Genomic DNA, 22,644 nt, shown 5'->3' on the forward strand with positions numbered 1-22,644 from the left:
CACAGCACATGGTGACACTGTGCATTCACCCCTGGGGTAGTTGATTCCAGGTGCACTGGATTGCTTCCAGGTGAAAGCAAACTGAAGTCTGTGCCCTTCCATTATGGGAATAGAGAAGAATGTTGGCTATATCACTGCTGGCACACCATTTTACTACTTCTGCCTCCAACTCTTACTGCAGCTAGAACATGTCTCTTAAACTAAACCCTGAAATTACTCCCCTATTCTTATCTACTTCCATGTAAAAAATTCAACCAAGTCCAGCCCAGGTCAAGTGCCACACTGCCCCAAAAAAACAAAGCTTGTTTTCAAACCCATGCTGTGACTGGCTCTGTGTAGTGCTCCACATGCCCCTCAAATGCTAAATGCTCCAAGCCCACTTGGACAAGCTGCTACCTGCTGCCACTTAAAACCAAATGGTAGTGATGAAGGTGGACAAGGCGCTGGTGGTACAAAAGGCATAAGTAAACACCCGCTCTCCATCAGACTGAGCAACAGAAGACAGGCTCTCCTAAAACCCCTACCACTCAATCTCCCCCACTGATCTTGTAGCACCAGAACACCGTCACTAGTTTCCAGTTATACCTTTCAGAGTTCCTGTGGTTAAATTAGAGAACAGTACAGGAGTGAGAGCTCCAGCCACCAGCAGCCTGAGGCGATGCAAAGCACCAGATTAAAAGTAGCAGCACCGTTCCTCTCCTTGTAGGCCAGGCACCCGGTCCCTGGGGTACCCCTCTTTTGTCTTCTCCCAGCTAAATCAGTGTCCCGGTTCTGGCTGGGAGTTAATTTTCTTCTTAGTAGCCAGTACAGTGCTGTGTTTTGGATTTAATATAAGAATAATGTTGATGGGACACTGATGTTTTAGTTATTGCTAAGTTGTGCTTACTCTAAGTCAAAGCCCTTTCAGTTTCCCATGCTCTGCCAGCGAGCAGGTGCACCAGAACCTGTGAGGAAGCACAGCCAGGACAGCTGACCTGAACTGGCCAAAGGCATATTCCATACTGTAGAAAGTTATGCTCAGTTTATAAACTGCAGGGAGTTGGCCAGGGCTGCCAATCGCTGCTCAGGGACTGGCTGGGCAGAGGTGGTGAGCAACTGCATTGTGCATCACTTGTGGGTCTTTTGTTTTTTTCTCCCTTGGGTTTTATCTCCCTTTCTCTCCCTCTCCTCTTCATTACAATTGTTATTGTTATAACTACTGTTATTATTATTATTACTAGTACCTTATTCCAATTGTTAAACTGTTCTTATTTCAACCCATGGGTTTCTGCTTCTCCTCCCCACCCCATGGGCAGGGCAGTGGGGGAGTGAGTGGCTGTATGGCTCTTAGTTGGATGGCTGGGGTTAAACCATGACAGCCAGCCTGATTCCTACTGCCAGCCCTCACACATCGTGTGTTCCAGCCCCCAGCCCATCCTAGAGGCCCTGCTGTAGACTTATTTCAGTTTGTTGGCAACTCTCCTGGTACCTGGAGGTACTCTAACCAGACACAGCATCCAGATGCAGCCTCCTCACCAGTGCTTTGTAGGGGAAATAATCACCTCGTCCCACCTGCTGGCTACACTTCCACTACACAGGCCTGACTGCAGTAGGTCTTCCTGACTGCAAACTCTGTTCAGCTCCCCGTTACACTTCTCCCACCTTCTTTCCAGTCTGCCTTTTGCGAGAGGTCAATATGTCCCAATGCAGGACTGCCCTTATGGAACTCCAGGAGGTTCATGCTGGCCCATTCCTTGTGCCAGTCGAGCTTACTCTGCATAACTATTTGCCTTGTTTATCAACTGCTAACAGTCATCTCCAAAACATGGACTGCCAGGTGGAGCCAGTCCTGGATGTCTGAGACACAGACATAGGAAAATAATTGAACTTACTCTTAAATAAACTCTTGGTCTACAAACCTTGTACACTTTGACCTTTAGCTGACAAGTAAACAATTCTTTTCTGGTGGAAAAATGGCTTGACTCAAAACAGGGGGGATGCTGATATCAATCCCACAAAATTAATTCTCTGAGTGGTGTGGTTGGCAGTAGGAACCTTGAGATTTTTCTGTGGCTTGATAGTGCTGCAGGCTATGCTGTAGTAATTGCATAAACCCCAGAAACAGAAGTCAATGACAGAAATGCAACATCAGTTTTACTTATAGGTAGGCACTGAGGGCCCTATGTGCTGCTCAGGTCAATACCAGGATGAAGGAATGCTCTGATAGTCTGGCATAGAACGCAACAATTTGTTTTTTCCTTTCTAATACTGCCAGTATCAACAATTAACCATTACCTGTATCTGATGCAACATCACAGCAACACCTGTCTCCAAACCAAACTTAGAAAGAAAATTGAGCCCTGCAAAGCTGCAATTTAGCTCTCTATGTCTTGGAACTGTCAGCAGCAGTAAATGCAATCCAGGGTCCCTGAAACACACTTGAGAAAGCGCGGCCAATGTTTGGTTTGATTTTGTCACTGAACTAACTGTAAGGTCCAGAGCACTGAGGTCGATGCAGCAACCATGAATTGTGGATACATGGTTCTCAGAGTAAACTCAAGGCCTGAGGCAGGCGATAACATGCTGCATAAAATAGGATTGCACATGGTCATCCCTTGCAACCTGTGTACATTCTTTTTCAGTGGGACTTCTTTTTGCTTCATTTCAGACCAACAACTTTGTTCAGCTGCTGCCATTTCCTCCCTTCCTTTCCTCTTCCCTTCTTACTGGGGACTCCAACAAGAAGTAATAAAAGGAAACAATTTGCAGTGTTATATGTGGGGTCACTGTAGATCATTAAAAAGGGAAGAATGTAAGAAAAATAGGAGACTCCACTGTTCATTCCCTTCTCCCCTTGCTCTCACCAGCAGTATAGACAGGTCTGTTTCATTTCTCTTTTGTTTTTTCCCCCAGTCCAAGGAGCTAGTGCAGCTGTTTGTTGGGAGGGGTTTATTTATTAATTAATTTAAACAAGTGTTAAGACTTTGCTCATTCTGTACGTTGGACCTGAGGACCACATGTATTAACTAACAGTAGCAGAGGACCAACTGAGTACCCTAGAGTGAAGGTTAGCAGTGCAGCACAGTAAATACGGATCAGAGTCTGGATGGAAGGTGGCATCTGCAGCCTCCACCAACATTATCACACAGTGTTTGTGTTGCCAATTTGAGCCATGACAGCAAAAGAAAGGTCAAATCCTGAACCTCATTGGGATGGCGAGTAGCAGCACATACATATTTCATCCTCCAAGCAGCAACCAGTTTTCCTCAGAGCATAGACTCAGGACATGTTCCCTAAGAAGCTGGAAATGTGTGGTTTGTACCTTCGCACTTAAGAGACCCCTGTACTTTGCATCCTGGCTCTAAAGACTTAATTTCAGGGTCAGAGAATAAACTATTATCAAGTACAGAACTCATGGTCATGACTGTACTTCCACAAACCTTCATGATTTTTTTGATTATGGAAGGAGCTGAGAGATGTAATCTGGTCACTAAAGCTCTCCTACACATCGTATGGATGTTCACAGCCTGGGGGGGTTCATCACTTTGTCAATAACTCATGAAAATAGAAGACTAAATAACACCTCTTATAAATTCTGCAAGAAGTGTTTCACCACTGTTACACTGTAAATAGCAATAACAGAATTCCTTGAGCACCTTAAGCAATTGGACAGCAATGTCATTCACACACACAACTGTGTTGTTTCAGCCCAACCCTTGCAAAGGTGCACATTGTCGAGAATTGCTCAGGGCAGAACCAAGCCATATGATTTTCCAGACTCCAAACCAGATTATAGCCTAATGGTAACTTTCACTGCACATTTAAGACACACAAACACAAGTTGTTCTGAAAGGCTGCCTCAGCAGTTAGCTGTTCAAGACAATCTGAGTACACATTGACAATTAGAGGAAGAAAAGGGAGAGGTTTAATTTTTTTTTAAAATAAACTTTTAATATGCTATATAGGCATGATCACTATGAGATCTTCCACCTATATGCAACACTACACACTGCAACACACTGCATTTTCACTATACATTAATAAGTCTGGGAAGAATATTCCTTCACTGGAAAAATATCATACAATCACTTAAATAAACAAGGACAACATTACAGTGCAAACAAAATCCTGGTTTTATTTATTCTGTAATTACTGAATACTTTCTAGAAGTCTTTTTAAAAAATAATCCCACAGAAAAAACCTTCCCACAGACAACCAAAATTTTCTGAGATTATTTCCTTTTGCTGAACCAAGAACCGTGATCTGACCCTTGAAGCTGTAATAATCTATATACACATTTGTATGATGCATATTGCCTGATTTGTAGGAAGCAAGTATTTTCCCAACGCACAATCTGCACACAGCAATAAAGTGGCACCTGTTGGCTTCAGTTGACTTTCAGTCAGGCTCATGACAAGAAAGATTCAGTAAAACAGTGATCCCCATAAACTAAAGACAATGTGCTTAAGAAAGCCTGGCAAGGCCTTGGTTAACGATGCTGTTGGTTTCTACTGGCAATTGCTGCTAGAGAAAGTAGAGGCTTACTTTTCCATTACAGAAGAAGAAAAACAGGCCATAGAACAGCAACAACAACGCCAGATTCTAAAAAATGCACTTCAACATGCAAAAGAAGAAATATACTATATTTCTGTCCCAAGGGCATGATGGAATTGCTGGAGCTCACATAGGCAGAGAATCAGACAACAGCAGATGCAATCTGATTCCTAATTTCTCTTGAGCTCTGCCACCTTCATGAACTCCTACTCTGGTGAGAGAAAAATATGCTAACTTAAAAATGCCTGTATGCTCTTGCCAAGTGGGTGATGTTCCCAAACGGGAAGTTTGGCTTCACTTGGAGAGGAATGTTGTCTCTTCATACTCCATTGTGCCACCCTTCTCTCAGAAAACCAGTATGAACCTATTCCAATGCAGCTTCAAATTCTGGGTGAGATAGTTTGACCTTCTATTGTTGCTGCACAGAATAACACTGAGCTCCTCACGTATGTGTGATCCACTTCTGTTTAAATTGTGTTAGATGGCATACAAAGAACAAGACAGGCTTAAAAGGAAGCAAAATGTTCATCACCAATGACATTCTATGGAACATCCTTGAGGTTCTTATCAGATTAGACAATACAATGCAGCACTAGTTTTACAGGCAGTAAGTGGTTATTCCGTTACAATTTTCAGATTTGCACTTCTTTCTAAGCATACATGAAATGGAATAGTAGTAGGTAAGAAAGCTGAATTAAATAACACACAATTTCACAGTCCTATTGCAGTCTGTAAAATACATAAACTGCATATAACCAGTTTGCTACTACAACAGCTGATGGGTTAATGCACAGCATTCTAGACATAGGTGAGAGATGGCAAAAAGTGAGGACTAGCAGGCTATTGATTCCCCAGTTCCAGTTTCTGCACAATTATATTTTTTTCACTTAACCCTTCCAATGAGCACAAAGAGCATGTAGAAAATCTCTCTCAAGTGGATGGGCACTGAGTTAGCAGGACTAAGGTACAGAGCAGCTTCTGCAGTGCTTCTGGCTGACAATGACTGAAATACAGCAGGAGGCTTCTGTTTGTGATGAAAATGAACACTGGGCAGAAGGTATATGTCAAATGACCATGTTTTAAGAATGTCTTCATACACCAGAAAAACAAATTCTACTCTGCTACATATGGCAGTCTCATTTATACAGCTGAAAAAGCCATCTTATGGAAAGGCGGTGTGACACACACTTGTTAGTTTGCTGCCTCAGTAGGACAATTGTTTGATCCAGATGAATGAGCAAGTGAAGAGTTTGCCTCCTAAAGCTTTATAAAAGCCTTTGACCACCCTCACGCATAAATACTAACCCACATATCAAAATAACTCATTCCAACTACTTAAAACATTATGGTGTAACTGCCCCAAACAGAATTAGCTGCCTGCATCCATGAATGAAACTTGCAAATGAAGACAGTAACCCTTAAGAGATTATTGTACCAAAAAAGGATAAAAATATACATCAAACTACTTTTTAATTATATCCCCTATTCATAAATAATTGACCATGATTTGCTCTCATAAAATTATTTTAAGACTGTGTGCCTAATAGGAGTTGAACATTTGACTACCCCAAGAAACTGCATTAAAAAAACCAAAACACACCAAGCTGAGTGACAGAGCCACAGGGACTTGCCACTAAGCAGCTCCTTCTCAGGTCCACCAAGAACACCCTAGGGTCCCTCAGAGTCAGGTTACCCTTTCACATGGAAAGGTTTCTCAGGGTAGCAAGAGAATTAAAGTTGCTGGTGTTTTACTGCTGAGAAGAACTTGTTGATTCTTCTCAAAACTTGGAGGAGGAACTTTTGTTGGGAAGTACTTTTAATTCACAGAGAAGCTCTGGGAATTAAATCTGTTCTCCTTGCACTAAAGTAAGATTTCTTTCTCTTATGTAGAAGTTCTAGAGGCAAGCTGCAGCATAAGAGTACCATACACAGTCCCATCCCCAACTCTGCAGAGTGCACACATTCTTAAGACTAAAGGCTGACACTTCCCATCACAGACTCAAGCACTGAATTCCAGCAATGAATTCTGTGCAACCCAGCTTACCTCTCACCTCCCATCCACAGGAAGGGGTGAGACTAGGTTATTAGAGGGTCCGCACAGCCACAGGGTAGAGCAGTGACAGGTGTTCTGCTCCTTTGATAGGCAGCTTTTTTGTGGTGTAGTAGTGGATGACTTCAGGAACACTGTCGAAGGGAGGGCTGTTCTGACCCAGGATGTATTTATCTTTGGTTTTCATCAGTTTCATGTGCATAAAACCTTGACTGCTCCTGTAAGAAAATCAAAGCGTTAGTTAATGCTTGTGCATAGGGAAGACAGAAGCAGCACAGCTTCTCCTTCATAACACAGAAACGTAGAACAAAATGCAAGCAGATCCTGGGTGGCCAAGATAGTGGCCAGACTGATAGACAGCAACTGCTAACTGCAAACCCCCCTGGACAGTCCAACACAAAGGCAGCCTAAGCTAGTATTTTGTTTTCATCACCTGTGCTGTCTGGACCCAGATGCAAGGCTATCTTACCCTGGAATTGATCCAGAGGTGTGTCAGAGGACAACCCCTTTCCTGTTCCTGCCCTTTCCCCCATGTTTTCCTGTGAACTTTTAATTTTCACTGCAAGCAATCATTACTTCTAGACCAAAAGGTATCATTGGGTTTGTCCTGTCAGAGGCCTGAGGCTCTCTTCACAGACACATAGGCAGGCCATAAGCCTCATTCAGGTGAGGCAAGACCTGCCCTGTTCTGTCTCATGGAGACCTCAGAACAGATCACAACCATCCCACCCCAGCAGCAACTTCCCAGAACACGGCTATATGGAGAACCCGGTGGCTTCAGCTGGGAAAACTTCCTCAGATGAGCCGATTCCTAAAATTAATGGCATAAAGACTTCCACCTGCCCCAAATGGAGAAAAGGCTGCTACCCTACAGCCTTTCTGCAGGCAGAAACCAGTACATGACGCCCACACCAGAAGCATTCAATGCCTAGATGACCTTCCAGCCTGCATGTATGCTGCCTTTTTGAGGGAAGGCTCATGATTACACAGGGAAGAGTGGCACGGTAACTGCCCTCTCTGCCCCTGACCAAAAGCAACCCATCCAACATAGTGGCACTCCAACAGGTAGCACCCATGCTGCCATGCAGTGCAGTAGGTGGCAGAGGTGACCCTACCTCTTCCCAGCAGTGACCCTTCAGTGTCTGCTGTCTTTAGCATGCCATACAGGTCATTTTAAGAGTGTAAAGTTTAGCCAGGACAAAACAAGAGCACAGGACAGCTCCGACACTCCAAGATGTTAAATAAGGCCTAGAGGATTTTTATCGCTTGCTTGATGTCCCACTCCCAACTATTCTAGCTTCAAACCATTGTTTCTTCCAAGTGTGTCCAGGGGACAAAGACAATAGTGTTAAAATGGGTTGGCCTATGCCAGCAAGGAAACCCAGTTTAAGATGACACAGAAAGCTATAGCAGGAAAACACACCATGCCATGTTAAAAGCAACTTCTCTAAAATCTGCAATTTTCTAGTCATCAGGTGCAGCATTCCCTCCAGAAGTGCTTGTGGCACAGTCAAGCTCATATCTTTCAGATGTATTCAACAACTGCCTGATGAAGTGATCCTTTCTGGTGAGCAGAAACCACTCCAGACGCTGCAATTATAGCTGTACACGCTTAAAAGCTTGCTTTAAATATCAATTTCTTAGCAGAAAAAAATATCTCTTGAATCATAATTGCTCTCTAAATTATTTCCTTTAAACAAAAGTGGCATCTTTAAATACTTCATTAAGAGGACAGATGTACTGCTCCCTTTCTTCAGTTTACTATGTATCTACTTTGCTACAAAATGCCTTGAAAGTGTGCAAATAAATTAATGCAATCACAGATGCATGCTAATTTCAGGGGTACAGTAAGAACTGTAGAACAACCTGCCAAATGCACTTTAATGCAGAATGGGCAAGGACACATGCCCTTTTTAAAACAGAAGGAAAATGCTTTTAATGTAAACAAATGCTACAATCCATGTATTCATGACAGACAGCTGTTGCTTCCCTAAGAAGGACCTATGTAGACACTTAGGTTTGGGTAGTACATAGTCATTAATCTTACAGTATATTAAGTCTACTGCTACCAGAATTCCACAAACAAACAAACAACATCTTCTCTATATCATGACAGGTCAGTGTTTTGGGAGGCCACACTGTTTGTGAAGGTGAGTAAAAAAGATCGTGACCTAGAAGTTGTGGATAGCAGCCTGATAGAATTTAACCAAGCCAAACAAAAAGCTTCTGCCCTTTGGGTCGGAATAAACCAAAGCAGCAGCGCAAGCTGGGGCATGACTGTCCAGAAAAGGAACTATGGTGGACAGGATACAGAACATGACTCAACAGTCTGCCCATAAAGGCTTACTGCAGTCTGGTTTGCGTAGCAGAAGTGTACCAGCTGCTGGAAGAAAGTGACTACTTCCCCTACAGAGCACCAGTGAGGTTGAAACTGTAACTGGCACCCCATAAAAAAGAGAAGCCAACACTGGAGCAAGTCCAGAGCAGGGGCACTAAGCATGGTCTGGGTGTGTGGGAGCACATGATGTTCAAGGACAAGCTGAGGGAACTGTGTTTGGAGATGAAAAGGTGAAATGGAGGGCGTCAGGTTGCAGTCATTCATTGCCTACATGGGAGAGTAACAGAGAAGTCAGAAGTTTCTCAGAGCCAAAAAGCACAAGCTACAACAAAGCGAGTTCCCACTGGACATAGGTAAAACCTTCTTCATGAGAGTAGTGCAGCCCTGGGACCAGGAGATCTCCATCCTCACAAGTTTTCCAAATTTGCCTGTACAAATCTCTCAGCAACCTGATGAGTGTGTCCTGCTTGGAGCAGGGGGTTGGACTAGATACCTCCAGAGGTCTACTCCCAGCTAAATCTCACTAGAAGGCTATGTATAACCTTTACCCTTTGTATATTTTCAGAAACCACTAAGTAGAACTTCTAGTTCAACAACAATTTTGATTTGAAAATTTTGTAAAAATCTACTATTAAGGAAAAAAGACCAAAAAGAATCAAAGAAATCTGTGAAATTAAATTTCAAGACTCCTAAGTAAAACTTTCCTGACATTGAAAATGTGAGTTCTATGCAATTATTTCACAAGAAAGCACAATAAAATCCACATCCATTTCTAGCTAGGTACGAAACACTATTAAGGGGAAGATCTGCAAAGGGTACAAGTTTTGACACCTGAGAGGTTCAAGAAAGTGAGAAGACAATCCAATGTGATGGCAGACAATACAAGATGGAGGCTGCATGGCAGATTTCTCACCTCCCACTGTTTGGATTTAGCCTTTGCCAACCAGCTAGCAGGGATGACATCACCTTGCAACCATCTATAGAAAAATCTTGCAGTTAATGGGGACAGGATTGTAGAGAAGCTATTATCCTGCAGGGAGATCCGTCCTAGTCTGGCACAAACACTGAGAAGCCAGCTGTCCTAACGGGGCAGGAGAGCAAGTACTGACTCCTGGAAACAGGGAACATGGTACTTTTCTGTGCATTTATGAATTTTAGAATCATAAAGTCTTCCTTTTTAATTTTGTTTTTATTTATTTTATTGCTGCCATCTTCAAGTTGCCAGCTCAGACCTAGGAAAGCAAAATCTGATTGCATGGAGAAAGGACGAAAACACTAGCATAATGGGCTTGCCAGATAAATATGGTGGAGACCATCCCCATCAATAAGCTAAGGCCATGGCCAACTGAGAGGCAGCTCCTTTGGGGTAAGTATCCTGTTCTATTCTATACTATTCACCGCTTTAGCTCCTTTTGGACCAGTGTTCTGGCTTGGCAGTCAGAGCTTCAGACCATTTACTTACAAACAACGGATTGTTTCTGCTGCTGGCTTTTTCCTGCATTGCAAAACAGCTGAAGTATGGCATGAACTAATAGTTCTGTGGTCATGTTGTTTCATGAAAGCACTGTCTCTGGCTCATAGCAATGCTGCGCAAGGCAGCTCCAGCAGCCCTTCTTATCAGAAGAATCTTGTCAATTTCTCTTCCTTTGATGACAGGTGTTTGAAAAGCAAGTTGCAACCACAGAGAGCTGCCCAGCAGGTAGTACAACTCATTAATGTATGCAAACTTTAACGCAGTTCACACCAATGCTGGATATCACTCTTTACCATAACAAAAATAATTTTTTGATCAAGAAGACTATGAAATACTACTAAGAAAATTGACCCTATAACAAAATCACCCACTCCTAAAAAGTAAGATATTTAACAATATATCACATAATTTTGCAGCTGCTGGTGCATACTGCTGGCAGCTAGCATGCACCTCTTAACACCTCTCACTTTTTCTGGCAATCGCTCAGTGAATTTTTCATTAAGAATATAGGGTAACACTTATACTAAATCAATTCCTTTCATGATAGCTGACTCAAAGACACTTGCACACAAAACTGATATGATTGGAGGCGGAAGGGTCACTCTCATCTTTCATAAACAGTAGCATGCAATCCAAATAGTTTGCATTTTGAGGACCAAACTTCCATTTCTGTTTCCTGACATTTCTTTCTTATTTCACAGCAATGGGGTGTCACCCCACATCCCTTCTCTTTTGGCAATTTGCATTACAATTTTAAAGGGCCATAGTCCTGCAATGTTATATTATTAACAAAGCAAACTGACTTGTGGGGTAGAAGGATTAAGCTCAATGTATGAAGGACTTCTCCTTGCATTCACTGCATCATCATTTTATCATCACAGCCCTCTGTGCCATTTGGCTTATTTAGCCATTGAAAGCTGACTGTCTATGCTTAACAAACTTGGAGATTTTATTTGCACATAGCTTTTCTATTAAAACCAACTACTAACCAGGATCTTTGTGGAACATCCCAAGTGATTCAACTGTCAACTGTCCATGTTCAGATGAAAACCTGTGAGGGTTATCTTAATTGAGTTACCAATAATCTTCAGTCACCCTCATTCTCAGTTATTTCCTCTGATTATTCAGTGACTTCTCTAACAGCCCCCAGTTAAGCACTAGCTCCCATTTTCTCTTCAAGGCAGTATATTGGAAAACTGGAAGGAAATAAATGGCCATCTAACCTAGCATTTTGACTATTGAAAAGCAGTTATTTCCCACATCCTACTCTTTCATGTCCCGCCTCCTCTGTACCTTCTCCCCTTCAGCAAATGTGGCGTTTCTTCAGCTTTTGGAGATACAGCAGGTCACAACCTAGAGCTCCTTTTTGCAGGTCTTCCCTTCAGTAGTGTTTTGTGGCTGGTTTGAAATGGAGGTAGATTTTATTGTGGTTTCTTGTGAAATAATTCCACAAAATTCACATTCCAGTCTATTTCTTCCTGTGCATTTCTATGGAGTTTTTTGGTTGTCCTAAAAAAAACCCTGAATTACTTTCATTAAGTAAAACCCAGTCTGAAAGGAAAGTCCCCAGAAATGGATTTCAGAGGTCATTTTGTGTAAATTCTGGGAAAGAGTGGAGGTGGCAACTGGAAGCTGTGTGAAATCACCCTTGAAGCTTTGCAATGTCAAGCATGCAAATTTTCTGTTCATAAAGAACTGAGAGGAGAGAATGTTCAGTTAATGAACTGATTTTACTGATTGCCAGTTTTTGCAGCCCATAGTTGTCACCATGTTGTTAATGATGGTCTGAGTTCTAATTTCTATCCCAACTACTTTTCTGGATGTCCAGAACTCTACGAATTGTGGATGAAAGCAAAGGTTACGTTTTCAAATACTTTCCTCCTTCCCTCCCTTCCTGCCTCCTTTTAGTTTCAAAAAAATATATTGTGAATCTGTTATCTGCCTTCCTTGTTCCAAGTAAACCAACAGAGCTGACACTAGTTGCAGCTAGAAATATCACACCAGACATTTCTCAACTGCTAGAATGAAGAACAAATTAAGTTGCAAGAAATCACCTCAGCACCTTGAAACCATACGTCCAGGTATATAGGATTTGAAACTGTTCACATCTACACTAAGGATCCTTCTGTGCTGCCTTTCCTTCCCCATTTGTTCTTGAAGTCTGTCTTAGTTTCCCCTTTTCTGGTATGCCTGAACTCATAGAGAATCAGTGCCTACCAGTTGTGGGCAAAGGCAGAATGCATCTACACTTATTTAACAGCAGTATTGCTGCTAGACCAATGTCTAGGATTACAGGGACACTGTTCAGAAAGGAACCTGGAAGTCGTACTCCTCCCTCTTCCTCCCTTCCTCTCCTCCAAACCCTTTTGATCTAATATGCAGAGATTACTGCAGTTTCAGGTAGCAATGAGGAAAAAGCCTCGTGGTTGAACCGGCTGTAAATCAGTTTCTGCTTAGTTAAGCACTGTTGGAGTCTACCTGAACAAGTACAAGCAGAACACATGCCTCATTGAAAGAGCTGAGAAATCGGTATTCCAACAGCAATAACTGTGAGAACCTGCCAGGCCCAAGGTTTTCAAAGAGCAGAACCTAAATGGCAATCCCAAATGCATATATGTGAGCACTAATGAAAGCCATTGAAGAGATGAGACATACACATTTTGCAAAAGAACATGCTAGGACCTGACCTAAGTCATATGATATAGTTACTATGTGAATCTGAATGTCACTGTGGTTTCTCAAATACAGCTATAATTATTTCCCAAATTTTTGTTCAACTGAGGGAGAACAGTCAAAAACCGGTGCCACTACAGACAACATTCACTCCTTCCTTTCCTACTGCAACCATTCCCATGAGTTTCAGAGTATTCCTAGTTGCTAAATCCTGCATGAAATTACTTTGGAACTCTCAAGGACAGCTGTTTACACATGATCAATACTTATATCTACTTGATAGTCACACCTTCTTTAAAACGTTTTCCAACACAAGCGTAAAACCAAGTGACTTTGAATTACAGCTTTCCCACACATTTTCCTTCAGTTTTCAAAACCCAATGAGGATGGGAAAGGAATTGTGTGGACAGCTCACCAGACTGTGCTTATTTTGATCTTATGCCTGGAGTGTGATACAGAAATGTTCAAGAAATATTAATTAGATATTAAATTTAGTATTTTTTTTCAGAAGTTGTTAATAGCTTTGTAACATAATTCATGTTCCCAATTAGAAAAATTGGCCAAGCCTTTTGAACAGTTTTTTCTGAACAAAGTGCTGTTTTATCAGAACACATTTTCTGCATTCATTCCAATAAAATGTCACTTGGACAAGGAAAAAAAGTAATAACTTTGCAGCAACATCAGAGAAAAAATGTTCTAGCAATGCAGTAAACACTGTTGTGTTGTTTTGTTTTTCCATTCTGAATTGCCTTTCCATTTCCAAGTTTTATTTTATATTATATGCTGTCACTCTGAGCAAAACCTATAATGTTTCATGCCAACATACAGCAACAAAGAAATAAATTAAAATATCTTCTGAAGAAGAAAAATTATCTCCCCTGCCAGATCAGTGATTACTTTGAAAAATCCTTTACTGGAGATATTCAGGGGCTGACCTGTCCACTGCTTCTCCTGTCTCAGCTCTGTGTTTTCAAGCACAGGATACAGAACACTGTCGTTCTACACCTAACAGCCACTATATCCATGGTACAGTACACAGTGTCTCTTCCCCTACTAGTAAGGGCTAGCAGTGTCCATCTGCCACAGTGTCCAACACATGAATACTGATCCATCGAGCCCAGGCTCTGTTCTCTATAACCCGTTCCCATGTGCTGATTTGAACACAGTAGGGGTATTTAGCTTGTTGGAATTCTGTAGAAGTGACAGAATCTTTGCTGTCTGCTAACAGCCAGGCCCTTATCATTACTGTTTAGGCCAGCAGCAGACTAGTAACACATTTGTAAATACTTTTATTCAACTGCTGATTTAGAGACCTATCAAAAATCCTGCTACCTCTTTATAACTACATTGGAAGCAAGGGGTTTTTTTATATATATAACAAGTTACTTTTGAAAAACATACTGCATGTTTTAAATCAGCTAAAAAGTACAAAGTTCAGCATGACCCAAAGACCCAAACTACCCAAAGTCTATGTTCTCAACTCTGGAAAACAGGACCACTTCTACAGATCAATCCTGCGTTTTCACCATGAGAAAAAAACTTTGCTTGCAGGCCCCTTTGCTATTCCGGGAAAACCTCATGCCGGTTTATGAGTCCACAGGATCAGGTTGTCAGTGGACATCAGCCTCTCTGAATGTGGTTCTGTTCTCCCTTCATGACAATGATTGTGCAGAAATTATCTGACAGAGCAGAAAGCAAAGCCCATTACTGTGCTTACTCACAGTTTGCCCATTTAGCTGACTTGTGAAATAGTCCTGATCTAAAATTAAGAATAGCCACATTTCTCAAAACTAGAATGTGAGTCAGGAAATGAAATGGTGCAGGCATGGTGCACACTGCTGCAAGAAGCCTTGGGAAGGGGAAATCCTGACTGAAATAATTAGCTATTAGAGCCCAACCAGTGGCTGGTCTTCACTGAGCATGACCGAAATGTAATACCCTATACTGAGATGTTGTTCTGTCGTTCATTAGGAAGGCACCTCTATGAGCTTCATTGATACACAGTGTTGGAGTCTACCTGACTCCAGTCATTGCGTAATACCTAAACCACACTTATAAGTGAGAGATGGCTCTCTTCTTCACTTTGCACATCTACTTCCACCGCTTTCACTGGCCTGCTTGCTAGTAAGTAACAGACCTAATATAAGGAGCTTGCAACTAGGTAGTTGCAAGTATGCAAAACCTAGTTGCGACAATGGCAGCCAGAGACTAGGTGCCCTGGCCACAACACAGTTGCCAGGAGCATGGTTGTCTGTTTTTTACCCAGTCTTATGCAATTAAAACTAGATTTAAGGAAAGAGTGGGAGGGTATGAGTAAGTCAAATACCTGCAGCCCTGAAGGAATACAATGTAGGTCTGCTGAAGGAAGTATGAAAGAATGCAGTGCTGTCCCTCAGGCCTTTGGGATCATTTTGTTCTGGGAAGGTAGACCACATTCCTTCCCTCTTCTGCTATGGAGAATTTAACCAATGCCAACAAAGAAGCCCAGCTCTCTGGATCAAAATCCATAGAAAAATGCTTTTTGCCTCAAACATTTGTCATCAACAATAACAATTCCTTTTTTCTAACTGAGATGAGCAACACACGAATCTGTACACCATAAAGACCTTTGATGCCCCCAGAGGTAGTCAATTCACATGCAATTAATTTTCCATGGGTAAGCTATGGTATCTCAAAATAACAGACACTGACATGAGCAACTTAAACTACCCTGATGAATATTTTATCTACAGATGCATTTTTATTTGGTAATGAAGCAATTTTGATGCTTATTTCATACATTTGGAACAGTCATCTTTGGAATTTAAATCAGACAACTCGTGGAAATTTCCCACGTGAGTTAAGCCTGTCTGGCCCTTTATAAAGTCCACAGAACACAGAAAGCTTTCTGCTACTGGAAAAGATGATCTTCAGAGATGTCTCCACTGTGCAATATTCAGTTATATTAAATTAAATTGAGTAAGTGCTACTATCCTTTAACTTTTCAAATACAGGTAATATTGGTGTAGATTCTCATTGCCAGACATTTCTGTGTTTTGGAAATCTAAAGTTAGCTTTTTGTTACTAGAGGAAAGAAAACCATAAACCCAAAAACCAGAGTAAGAGCTTTTTTTTTTAAAAAAAACAAAACAAAAAAACCAAAAAAACCCCAAGTTTGCTACAGGAAGCTAAAGAACAGACTTTCAATCACTGTCAACCTCAATACAGAATCAGGATGTCATTCTTCCTTTTCCTTGGACTCAGAAACTTGTGATATTTAACTGAAGAAAATGCTGGTGAAGGTTCCTGAAAAGCACAAACACACCTGAAAGACAATGGTGCATATGAATGCCTGGAGGATGCACACAACATTTTGACAGGAATAGATGCTGCAATTTTTGTCCAAATGATATCAAATGATTAATAAAATTGAATGTATTGTTAGTAGTTTGACTTTAAAACAATTAGAACAAATGAGGAGTTAAAGGTTAACTCAAGTTACAAGCAATTTTTAATGCCCTGCTAGATGCTTCATTAAACACCAGCAAGTTCTTTGCTTAAAAAAGGAAAGTACCACCACAAGATGAATGAGCTGACTGGAAGTTTACCACAAGAAGCACTAACTAGGGGAAAGGTAGTTCTGGCAGTTGACTCATTGACCACTGACTCAAGAAATACCCTAGACCCAAAAAGAAGTTGAGACTGAGCATGCAAACTAATTAACATGAGAAGTGAGAGAATTATTTGACAAACAGGAAACTGAGCACTAAGTAATGAAGGAATTATATAACGTGTAAGCAATGAAGACTGATGTCTTTGCTTGCTGAACTGTATAAATAGTGTAAAGTTTCGACAATTGGAGAGCTAGGCATTTGTGGGTGATCACCTAGCTCCCTACTTTGTGCAAACTAGAATAAAGGAATAGAAATACCTCAGCTCGATGTGTGAATTGGCGCTGCACACCAGGTAACGAACCCGCCTATGGGATGACACAAGAATGATCTTAGAGACACAGAGCTACACAATGACCAGAGCTTACCTCACCCCACAAAGGAATTCCACATCCCACTGACCTGCAAATCAGCTCTTTCTCTTTTCTATGACTAAGTAGAATCTTTTTGGCTAAACAACAACAATAATAAAGAAAACACAGGGTCATCTATCAAACAATGCAAACACAGATGACAAGTAACTCCTTAGATTTCAGTATTGACCAGTTAGATATCAGAACCCTAGCTTTAATGAACAAAAATGGAAAAAGGTGGTGCTTCTACACATTAAAAGAAGTGTCTTTTGCTCTTGTAGCACTTGGGTAGGCTTGGAACCGCGTTTTAGAAAAGTCCGTTTCAGCTGTCTAATTTTGTCCAGTTGTAGCCAGCATTCTGTCAGTCCCTTGATAACCTATTTCTACAAGGCAACTTCTTTTTAAAACTAAATTAAATATCTCTCTTTTTACTCCCTTATGTGATTGATTTATGCAGTTACACAGCAAACACCGTTTTATTATTTATCCCAACGTGCCAACGATTTTTGCACTTTTTACAGCAGGAGAGCTAGTTGTACAATGCCAGAAACTCAGTACTGGAGTTCACTGCCTTTTTCCAGTCAACCCTCATATATATAAACATACAAATAATTCACTCTCATGGCAGTTTGCTCTCAATACATATTAAAGAATTTGCCAGCAGATGACAAATTACTGTCATGTGCTCCACAAAACAAGAGGGCATAGCGAATTCATTCCTGTGTATGTGTGGATTTGTGCAAATTTAACTGTTCCACAGTATTTCCCCTAGATGTTCTTTCTCCCTCACAGATATGTCAACATGTGTGCCCCTTTATTTCGTGTAGTCACTGATGCGAGTATATAGACATTCTGTTTGCCTCTTACCTATCCCTATCACAGGCTGAGATATATCTGCTGACTATCCCATTTGCTATAAAAGCCAGCTGAAGACCATCTTTTCAAATTTTGTAGATCACGGATTTAAAAGCTTATATTTGTTCTATCCCTGTTGCTCATCCACTGCCTGATCCCAAGGAGTTCATCACATCTCTGCCCTCATCCTCCTGCTCATACAACATATCTGTGCCACGTCTGGCTTCTGGAGCTTTCTTGTGCCTGCCTACATACTAGATAGTAAACATGCAAAAGTATCAGTCCAAGGATACAACAGAAACAGCATGCTTCATGAGTTATTGGGGGAGGGTGAAAGAGCAGATCCAACCCCTGAAAAAACCCACCAGACTAGGGGTTTGCACTCACAAATTTTCCCACCAGTGAGTTTAGCATGTCCCCTGCTCACAGATTGCTGTGAAAAGCCCATATACTGCAAAAACACTGCAAAAGCAACACAGCTGCTGTTATTAAACACAGCTTCTCAGGCCTGCCACATCTGTATCAGCTAAACCCATGTAAAAAAGGAAAAAACCTACAGCCAGGATGCTTAGTCTAGTGGGAGGATACAGGCTACAGCCACCTGAGTGCTTTTCAAAAAAAAAAATCTGTTTAATGCAGAACACATTAACAAATGAAAGGTGACTGCAGCATTTCAATAAGGCTTCTGCAGCCTGTCATGATTTTCAATCGATGCATTTAAATAGTGAAACAATCTCTGCTCAAATTTATTACACTTAACAGCAAGACATCATGCTTGATTAGATAACCAAGAACAAATTCTATAATCACTTTAGGACTGTAGTTCAGTAGACTGTCAGAGCACCAGACTGGATGGCTTGTCACAGTAACCTCATAGCTTCATCTTCATCAGCACTCTCCCACGTTAGAAGTACAATCACAGCAGAGATTGACACCCATTTCTTCAGGTTGCTGCCTGAATTACCATTTCAACATAGCTGAATTGAGAAACAGGCCTTAGGGGGGCACCCAGAAGCAGCTCTAAAGTTCCTGAAGAAAATAGCTAATGAAGCTGGACTCTGGGAGATGCAAATCTAATGTATATCCTAGTTGTCCTGTTGTAACCAGTTTGGCTGGTGAACATTTGCCTTACACCAACAGATTTCACTTGGTTTACTGTGCTCAGCTCTCTTCTCTCATACATCAGAGTGCTTCCAGCCTCTCATGTGGAGGGTCCTAGCTTAAGACAATCCACCTGCTTTTACAAGTTTGACAACATTCTTTTTTGGTGGAGCTGGTTTACACATAACCAATTTAAATAAGGCCTTAAGGTTTCGTTCAGTCTGCCATGAGACCACACAGCTGATAAAGGACTTCATTCTCTACCCGGGCAATTCCCCTGTCTAATGAGCAGGGGTAATGTTCTTAGGAACAGCATAGGAAGAAAAGCAGAAAATCATAAGGAGATTTCAGAGGTGGGGAAGCTGAGAGATGTTATGGTTGAAATCCAGTAAATACTTTTGTTTCAGTTGTTCTTAGGAAGCCTCTGTTCTCTCTCTTGCTTCTGGCAAGGAATGCAGCCAAGGATGTGCTCTTGTGAATCACAGATGACTTAGCATTTGAACAGACACATCAACTCCAGAACACACAACAGTAGCAGTGGCACCAAACCCCAGCCCCCTCCATGTTGTTCCAACAAGACCAAAGAAAGCTATGTGCTTTAATGGAAATCAAACAGAACACAAGTTTGACCCACGCAAAGGGTTTTAGAACAACCTTGCTACATAAGTCTTTCACAGTCTGTGCAACAGCCCATGGGGAACCGATTGCCTCTGTTTTCCATTGCACTAGCAGATCTCCTGGTACTGACTGAAAACACCAAGCATGCAGATGCAAGGGAAAGACAGGCTTCAAGTAGAGAGGGACCTGGAAATACCTAAGGATACTAGCCCTTCAGTTCTGTGAGACAATAAAAGCCCCTGCTGCTCTGGTGCCTCTCTAGACTACTTAAGATCTGCGGTGTGGCACACAGTTGTTTCTAGCTGGGTAGTGTGAAGAGCCAAGGATAGGCATGCGTGGATCTGATATCATTTAAAATGGATTAGGCTGATATCATTTAAAATGGATTAGGCTGCACAGCACTATCTAGAGACCTTTAGTATTCCATGGGATAACAGGCAGCCTTGAGGCATTAATGAGATCATTCTAGCATGTCAATTCACAAGGTCAGAGCTCAGTCACAGCCTGCCTGTGTTAAGTCATGCTATATGGTTGTTGAATCAATGCACTGAAGAGGTGGGATTAAATTATGAGATGAAGGCATAAAGGAAGTGTCCGAATATACAAAGCCTGCTGGGGTGACTTAGAGGGTAGCCATGGTTACCTTTACTGGCTGAGTACCTGTTATGCCCGTGGACTTAGCAGCAAGGCAAACTCAGATTCACTGACCCATTTGGAGTGACAGAGCTATAGCTAGCAATATAGGTCCCAGTCCTTCCTGCAAAACATACCAACATGGGGCCGGCAATCAGGACACCCCTTAATTTCCAACATAAGGAAAATGCACTGACAAGAAGAGAGAATAAACAGTAAGGTGTGGAAAGTAACATGTTAACCAGCAAGCAGCTTATGCAGGGGAAAAAAAAAATCAAGTTACTATAATTGTACTGGAAGCATGGACAGTCACACAGTTTTTGGGAAACGAGCAGTATACCTCTAGTCAAAAGGCTTCTAAGAAGCAGATATCAAACACCTGGCAGCCACTCAAACAGGACACAAGGACTAGAACAGAACCATGACGTGTGGGGCTTGAGACTGTTGTCTATTATCACCAGCTTCAATCTGCATAGCAATGAATTTGGTGAAATCATGACAAGAAACAGTTAAAACTATAGTCAGCTTCAAAGCCAGTATTTGCCTATTAGCATGTGTCTGCCCTCCCTAACAAGAGGGTCACAGAGTGCTTCCTGAGATGTCATTACATGGAAACACAGGCCACAGAGTGTGTGCTAAGCAGAGACACTGTACAGATAATATCAGAGCAGGACATATGACAAGGACCTAGGGCAAGTTTCAGAAGAAGCAAGAAGCAGAGTCCAACCAGCATGGATATTCAGGAATTAGTTGCAGAGAAGGGCTGCTCATTTTTTCCACTGTAGCATCTATCAACTCCAGAGCTAAGATTCAAGAACTGTATCCTAATGCAGTTATTGTAGGTTAATGAAACAACTGACTAGGTTGCAAGTTTGTAACAATTACATGTGGCTGGTCAGACTTAATTTTGTGCTACAACTTTACTAACAAGCATCCCCGATAAGTACCCTGTGTCTTAGTAGTGTGCGACCAGATACTCCACAGCCAGTGCATTTTATTTTGCACATCATAAATGCACCAGTAAAATAAAACAGAAATTTGATGGTGAAAGGTTCTGTTCTGAACATTATTTGACTATGCACATTCAACAACCTTCAAAAACCTTCATCTTTTGTAGGTATCTGACACCTTACAGAAGGCCTCAAGTACCCCCAAGCCTGCCTGTTAAAGGAAAAGTGGGCAAAGCCTGTTTTTATACCATCCTACAATGTCAGTCCTGATGGATTGGTGCAGTAACATGTCAGGCTTTGTGCAGCAGATGTAGGACAAGCACACTATTACAAAGAGTCTCTTCCTCAGTGTCATCAAAAACACTGCAATGAGGCACCTATATACAACTCCAACCATGCTCTTACTAGCACCCCCAATGCCTGCAGCTCTTTGATGATTTTTTTAGAAGTGAAGTCTAGTTGCATAACCTTCTCACATCCTAGGTATCATAATGAAAATTAACTGCCTGCCAGTGACATCAGTAAGTCTACAACTGAATGTTTCAGGGACATTTTTCTGTAAACAGAAGTAATTTTACTTTCGCAGTGGGATCACCACCATGATCTATGCTGTATACATCCTCACTAAGATATGAGGAGGGGATGGCTGGTTGCTGTTGTGTCTATGGTTAATGCTGCCAACTACCCCAAGCACACCTTGTTTGAGCACTTCTATACAAACTATACATCTTTTCTGGTGAAAATGGGAGGTGAAACAGTGTGTGTATATAAATGTCACTCAAAGACGAAGCACTGGGTAGAGTACAAAGCTGCCTGTAGACTTAGCTTATTCACTGAAGTCAAACTATGAAAGAACACAGAGGCTTGAAATCTCTCAGGGGAAAACATAGGACTGCTTAAATTAGAAACTCATTGAGACACACTTCGGGAACAGAATAAAAAATATAGAATAGTTTGGGTTGGAAGGGATCTTTAAAGATCATCTAGTGAAACCCCTCTGCAATAAGCAGATATCGACTAGATCAGGTTTCTCAGAGTCCCATCCACCTTGTTATTGAACATTTCTAGGGATGGAGCATCTACCATAACTCTGGGTAACCTGTTCCCATGCTTCACCACCCTCATAAAAAAATGTCTTCCTTATATCTAATCTGAATCTCCCCCCTTCTAGTTTAAAACCATTACCCCTTGTCCTATTGGCAACAAGCCCCATTAAAAAGTCTGCCCCCACCGTACTTATAAGCGCCCTTATTTAAAGTACTGAAAGGCCATAATAAGGTCCCCCTGGAGCCCTCTCTTCTCCAGGCTGAACAACTCCAACTCTCTCAGCCCCTCCTCACATGAGAATTCTCTCTCTCTCTGCTCTCATGAGAATTCACCTGGAGTATTGCATCCAGCTCTGAAATTCTCAGTACA

At 41.6% G+C, this 22,644-nt stretch overlaps 1 protein-coding gene across 2 annotated transcripts in view; it reads right to left on the reverse strand.

Moving 5' to 3' along the window:
* Positions 1-4,088: 4,088 nt before the first annotated feature.
* The window catches only part of SHB (SH2 domain containing adaptor protein B), an 83,307-nt gene continuing 64,751 nt past the window's right edge, over positions 4,089-22,644 (reverse strand). The window contains exons 6-7 of one of the 2 annotated variants that reach the window (XM_027816182.2): positions 16,979-17,026; positions 4,089-6,801 (exon numbers count right to left, since the gene is read on the reverse strand). In XM_027816182.2, coding sequence (XP_027671983.2) covers positions 6,618-6,801; positions 16,979-17,026 — 232 coding nt within the window. In that variant the 3' untranslated portion in view covers positions 4,089-6,617. The remainder of the gene's footprint in view (positions 6,802-16,978; positions 17,027-22,644) is intronic. The other variant, XM_055699428.1, reaches the window with a different exon arrangement.

Source organism: Falco cherrug, chromosome Z, assembly GCF_023634085.1.
Source record: "Falco cherrug isolate bFalChe1 chromosome Z, bFalChe1.pri, whole genome shotgun sequence".
NCBI lineage: Eukaryota > Metazoa > Chordata > Aves > Falconiformes > Falconidae > Falco > Falco cherrug.